The sequence below is a fragment of the Octopus bimaculoides genome, chromosome 26 (genome assembly GCF_046866305.1).
Source record: "Octopus bimaculoides isolate indiv1 chromosome 26, ASM4686630v1, whole genome shotgun sequence".
In the NCBI taxonomy this organism is placed as follows: Eukaryota; Metazoa; Mollusca; class Cephalopoda; order Octopoda; family Octopodidae; genus Octopus; species Octopus bimaculoides.
In genome coordinates this window covers 5,657,251-5,663,792 of record NC_142953.1, presented here as the reverse complement: position 1 = coordinate 5,663,792, position 6,542 = coordinate 5,657,251, and the positions used below count along the sequence as shown (strand labels likewise).

The following is a 6,542-nucleotide window of genomic DNA, read 5'->3' as shown; positions in this document are numbered from 1 at the left end:
CACGCACACCAACACATTCGTGCGTAGACACTCATACACACCCATATATATACATATACATACACACATATACATATATATATATATATATATGTGCATGTGTGTGTCTATGTGTATATATATATATATATATATATATATATATATATATGCATATACATCTTTCGTCATGAATTACATTGACGTAACAGTACATTTCGGAATATCTCTTTATTCAATTCTGGCGTCTTAGACGAGAAAAATATAATTTCAATCAGATACACACTCAGACATGCACTTACAAACATGTACACACACGTTCTAATACATGCATACATATTCAACATTAGGCACACGCGTATTCTTAATTGTTCACCTACAGACACACATATTCAACAAACATATTCTATGTTGTAACATCGAGAGTAAACGGAAATATCTCAGGACAGAAAGGGTTCATTTTACTGCCAGATATATAGTAGAACAGAATCTTGTTGAAGAGATTTTCCCTACGTGGTGAATAGTAGTGAAAAAATGTATAAGAAAATAAGGAAAATGCATACTATTTGTATATTTTTTAAATATAATCTAAAGGATAGAATATTATGATATTCTATCGGTTTCGCATTTCGCAAATCATGACGTTGACATTGGTGAAAATATAGCAATTGCGTATTTTCTTCAGGAGCTTTTAGTCCAGGCTGCTCTTATGTATGTATGTTTGTATATGAACCAGCATGTAGAAAAATCTAAGAGGCGAAAACTGGAGAGTGTATTTATTCGAGACAGGAGAGGGAATTGCCTCCATATATATATGTGTGTGTGTGTATCTTTCCCTACTATCACTTGAGAACCGGTATTGCTGTTTTCCTCTTGGTAAATTAGCTGTTTGGCGAAAAAAAAAGAGGGCCTATGTGCTAATTAATACGGCTAAAAAAATGTAAGTCCTGTTGTCGATTTGTTCGATTAAAATCTTTCTAGGCTGGGGTCGAAGCATGGCTGCAGTCCAATGACTGGAATAAGTAAAAGCCAAGTTGAAGCTAAACGGTAAAACAGTCTTGAAACGAATGTTAGTCTATTGCTATATCAGTGTAGATTTTACGTTCGACATTCTTTGGTATGTAGAAAACTAAACAAAACAACAACAACAAAAAACGACAAAGAAAACAAAAAGAAACAACAAAAAACAAACAAACAATGGAAATAGAAATATACTCTTGTGTTCTGAAGGATCATCCTGATATCGTTCACTGTGTAATTGTTTTAGTTTCAGTTCACGAACTCAGATCAAATCGCTTAGTTAAACAGGTACAACTTCATTACATATACATAGACACACTAATATATACATATGAGTGTATATGTACGTGTGTGTGTGTAGACATATATACTTGTAAGTGTGTTATGGGGGGGGGGAAGTCAGTACGTTTTACCAACGCTGATAATATATACCCTGTACTTGCCATATTTAATTACACAGTCATCTAAATTATCCGCGGGAGTGAATACTTGCACACTGTTAACGAATTCAAAGCAAGAAAATACGATATATATATATATATATATATATATATATATATATATATATATATATATATATATATATCCATACATACATAGAAACATATATATTTATAAAAGTATATATATATATATAAAAGAATATATATATATATATATATATATATATATTCTTATAAAACAATATATATATATATATATATATATATATATATATATATATATATATATATATATACACTTCCATATTTTTCTATCTAGAGAGGAAATACATTGTTGCTGTTATTGTTTTTGTTGTTGTTGTTCTAATCATTTCAACCTATGTTGAAGATAGATTAGGCTGATTCCAAGGTAGACAGCTATTTGTTGCTAATTCTTGCACCCATCCTATCACCATCGCTGCCTCTTTTTTTTTTTAATGGTCATTGTCTGTCTTGTTTAATTAGAACATTCGATAGTGGAAACTGGAGAACTCGGTGGCTTTTGGCGGTGGAGGAAGGACTGTGCTGAATGTCAAAAGGGGAGGAGGAGGAGGAGGAGGAGGAGGAGGAAAGAGGGCGAGCAATCAAGAGATTAAGCGCGACTCGCTCGTAGAGGAGAGGAGAAGGACGAGGGAGAAGAAGAAGAGGGTGATGGTGACGACGTTGATGATCATCATCATCATCCTCATTAGAAGGAGGAAGAGAAGAAAAAAATGAAGCAGGAAGAGAGGTGAAAAATGTAGATGAGGAGGAGGATTAGGTGGGGACGATGATGACGATGGAAAAGGTGATAATGGTGGAGAAGTAGATATTTATGATGATGAGGAGGAGGAGGTGGAGAAGGTCGATGGCAACAACGACGATGACGATAATGATGAAAATGACGATAATGGAGAATGCGGAGGAGAAGGAGAAGAAAAGGAAGAAAAGCTCTCACCACCACCAGCAAAGAAAATAGAAAAAGGACCAAAACCGAAACGGAATGAAGAGAAAGTATATCCACTGAATGTCAGATGGACAAGTGGCCAGACATCACAATTAAAAAGAGCCATTCGCAGCTTTGACGTTCAAAACATTCAGTTTACTTCCTCCCGCTCTTTAACTAAATTTGATAGTCGCCATTTTGCCTCCTACCGGAGGTTATGAAAAGTTCTTCTTATCTTGACACCGAAAAGTCTTAATTGAAAAATAAAAAGAAAATCTATGTAAGAAACAACTCGTGGTACATCCCTGGATGATATGATATCTTTTTTTTTTGTGATTTTTTTTGTTCATTTTTACCCTTTTTTTTTGTTTTTTTGCAATATCTTAGATTATTGTCCTACCTTCCAGAAGTACTTAGCAGCATGTAGTCGCAGTGTGATAAACACGGATGATAGGATAACTTAATAATTGTGAGGTTTCAGAAACAGTAAATATCTTGTTGATAAGTTGTTCTTGTCGTTGTTGTTGTTGTGATGACAGGGTAGATCTGGTAATGACAGTTGCGTTGTCATTACTACGATTTTTTTTGTTTAAATAATGGGTTAGGTCCAGTCTATCAATGTCAGTACTTAGATATATATTACACATAAGCATATACACAAGTGTATATACAATATATATAACACACAAACACACATATTTACACACACACACACACATGTGTATGTATATATGTGCATGTGTATGAGAGTTTAGGTTTCTATGCGTCTCACTTTTAATGTGAAAGATTATATATATATATATATATATATACATATATATATATATATATATATATATATACATGTGTGTGTGTGTGTGTGTGTGTGTGTGTGTGTGCGGAGGCGCAATGACCCAGTGTTTAGGGCAGCGGACTCGCGGTCGTAGGATCGTAGTTTCGATTCCCAGACCGGGCGTTGTGAGTGTTTATTGAGCGAAAGCACCTAAAGCTCCACGAGGCTCCGGCAGGGAGTGGTGGCGAACCCTGCTCTATTCTTTCACCACAACTTTCTCTCATTCTTTCTTCCCGTGTCTCTTGTACCTTTGTATTTCAAAGGGGCCAGCCTTGTCACGCTTCTGTGGAGTGCTCAGCCACTTGCACGTTAATTTCACGAGCAGGCTGTTCCGTTGGTCGGATCGACTGGAACCGCCGTCGTCGTAACCGACGGAGTGCCACGACGACGACGATATACGTATGTATGTAGTCCTTGTATATAGGTATAAAACAATATTGACGTCTCTTAAGTTGTTTTTGCGTCTTATTTTATTTTTCTCATTAATTTGCTCTCCCTCCTCAATCCCCCTTTCTATCTCTATCTCTTCCCCCCCCTCTCTCCCTCTTGTTTAATCTTTTCCTGTGCAAAATGCTGTTTACCAAAATGAATCTCGTCGCCTATATCATAAAACGAACTTTCAATCTGTACTGTTGCTAGTCAATATATTAATGTACTAACTGTATATTAATACCGAAACTAAATATTTACCACGCCATTTTAAACTTAGAGGGAATTTTAAAGAAACATAATGTGCATTATTCCATCTAATTTATTTAATGTTAGCAGACAGTCCGAAAATTAATCATTCATCTAGTACATTTGTATATCTCTGCTGGTATCAATGTGAATATCTCCCAAGCGCAATATCATTCAAATTTTGCTATTCAATAATAAATTTCGCTGGCACGATCTCATCTGTTAACAATAAATTAAATAAGTAATTTCGTTATAGGCAGCAGAAGTAGTACTAGTCTAAAGTGGCAATCTGTGTACCGTACGTAATGCAGTAACATCGCGAAAAGCAATTTAACAGCGGTATTCAGTGAGAAATGATAGATGTACATTTATGCGTCGTTGGATTTTGTTCGTAGAATGCACCGAATGGCAGCTGCATGTTGAGACAAAACTCGCGGCCACTGATTGAGAACTCTGATGCTGAGATTAGCTCCTCCCCGACTAAATAAAAATTCTTACGAAGATAAAACCCAACCAAATGATTATAACTTTTAAACTGTAACCGATTATATGTGTGGTAAATAATAAATTGCTTTAAATATCTGTTACTTTCCCAACCACATTCATATATAGACGTAATATGCAATGATTTCAACGATTAAGTGCATATAACCATTTTAAATTCTTTTCCTTTTTCTCTTTTTTCAACAGAATTTCGAGTTTAGAAGGATACAGGTAGGTTTTGATACTTCACCTTGAAACTATATTTGGAATTTAAAAACTCAGAACATATTCACTGTAGAGAATATCTCACTAACTCGCATAGGTTTTAGCTTTTAGGTTGCATACTCAACTTAAATAATAATATAATTGCGAATGGTTTTGTTTTACGGTGCCGTATTTTACAATCCAGTAAATAGTAATAATGGTATTTTTATACATGCTTGAAGCTTATGGCGTTCACCGTGCAATGACTAGAGAAAAATAGTCTAATAATGGGGCATATAAGCCATCGACAGAAAAATATAACTGTATTTCTTGAGAAAAAAATTATAAAATTATATCGCTGACGAACCCATCTTCACTTTTGGTTTTATTTCAAAAATTACAAAAATTATTTGTTTTCTAATCTAACAGATGATAAAACTGAGCATCTAAAAGTAGATCAAAAATCATAATTCCGCATAATGAGTATATGCTTGACGCTCGCTGAAAGGAGAGAGTTTAATATTTCGAGCATTGCTCTTCGTCGGAGAGTAGAAAGGGAAATGTCCAAAGAAGGAGAAGAAGAAATCGCCAACGGCCCACGTGTAGTTACATTGCTGACATATATGTGTGTATCTTTGTGCCTGTGATTGTCCCACCACCACCACCGCTTGACACCCGGTGTTGGAGTGTTTACATCCCCTTAATTTAGCGTTCTGGCCAAAGGGTCCGATAGAATAAGTACTGCGTCGGTAAATACAACTAAAAATTCCCCATAACGGTCCTCCAGCATGGCTGCAGTCTAACGACTGAAACTAGTGACCGATAAAAAGAAAAATAGATCGACTTTTCAACAGCTCTAATGAACACCACTGACCTACACTCAGAGCCACAACTGCCCCTAACGTTCAATGATATCATTTTGACGTACCCTGTAGATAACCTCTTATCTTATTAAACCAACCTCCCACTCCTACTTTTACTCCTATACTGGCCAATGAAGGTTGGTTAAATTGAAATGTAAAATTTTGTATGGCATAGCACAGCATAGCAGTAATTACCCGCTGATAGTCACTTAAAATGGCAGTTTTATGATGTGACTGCTTGTAGGAAAGGAAAGCTTTTATAGACGTGGCTGTATACATTCATGTGTGTGTGTGTGTAGAGTGTATATACATAAATGTGTATATATATATATATATATATATATATATATATATATATACACACATATATGTATATATATATATATATATATATATATATATATATATATACATGCGTATGTGTACCCATCTAAGTACATATACCAATGTACAAGTTTATCATATACATATTTACATGTATATACAAAGAGAAGGGGGACAGAGAGGTAAGGAAAACAAGAAGTAGAGACAGACAGACAGACAGACAGACAGATAGACAGATAGATAGATAGATAGATAGATAGATAGATAGATAGATATCTGCTACATCGGTATGTTCCAAATAAAGAACTCAATATATGTATGTAAAACAGGCAGTCTGTTAATTCAGAATCATATCACTGACATCGAGGTCTCGGTGTTATGGGTTTATACATTTATATATACTTGTGTGTGTGTGCGCGCGTGTGTGTATCTGTGAGTGTGTGCGTGCATATATATATATATATATATATATATATATATTAATATATATATATATATATATTACAAATTAAAAGGGTAAAGGTTTATCAATTTATTAATTTATTAATAAATCAACAATTAATAATTTTTACCAAGCCCTTCGGTATGTAAGCACCATTATCGGTGGAGAACTTATTTAAAAGTTCCTATACATTTATAAACATAATTAAGGGATCAGCAAGCATTTGCTTCACCACATACCGAAGTTCAGAAATAGCAGCTAAAAAAGCTGAGACTCCAACAGATAGCATACATACACACACTACTTGACA

At 34.7% G+C, this 6,542-nt stretch overlaps 1 protein-coding gene across 2 annotated transcripts in view; it reads left to right on the top strand.

Moving 5' to 3' along the window:
- The first annotated feature begins 203 nt into the window (after positions 1-203).
- LOC128250928 (uncharacterized) overlaps positions 204-6,542 on the top strand; it is a 20,231-nt gene continuing 13,892 nt past the window's right edge. Inside the window, exons 1-2 of one of the 2 annotated variants that reach the window (XR_008266866.2) lie at positions 204-919; positions 4,607-4,630. Coding sequence is in view for 1 of the 2 variants with exons in the window: in XM_089342611.1 (XP_089198737.1) it covers positions 1,177-1,287; positions 4,607-4,630 (135 nt within the window). In the remaining variant the exon portion in view is untranslated. Of the gene's footprint in view, positions 1,288-4,606; positions 4,631-6,542 lie in introns of both variants that reach the window. The other variant, XM_089342611.1, reaches the window with a different exon arrangement.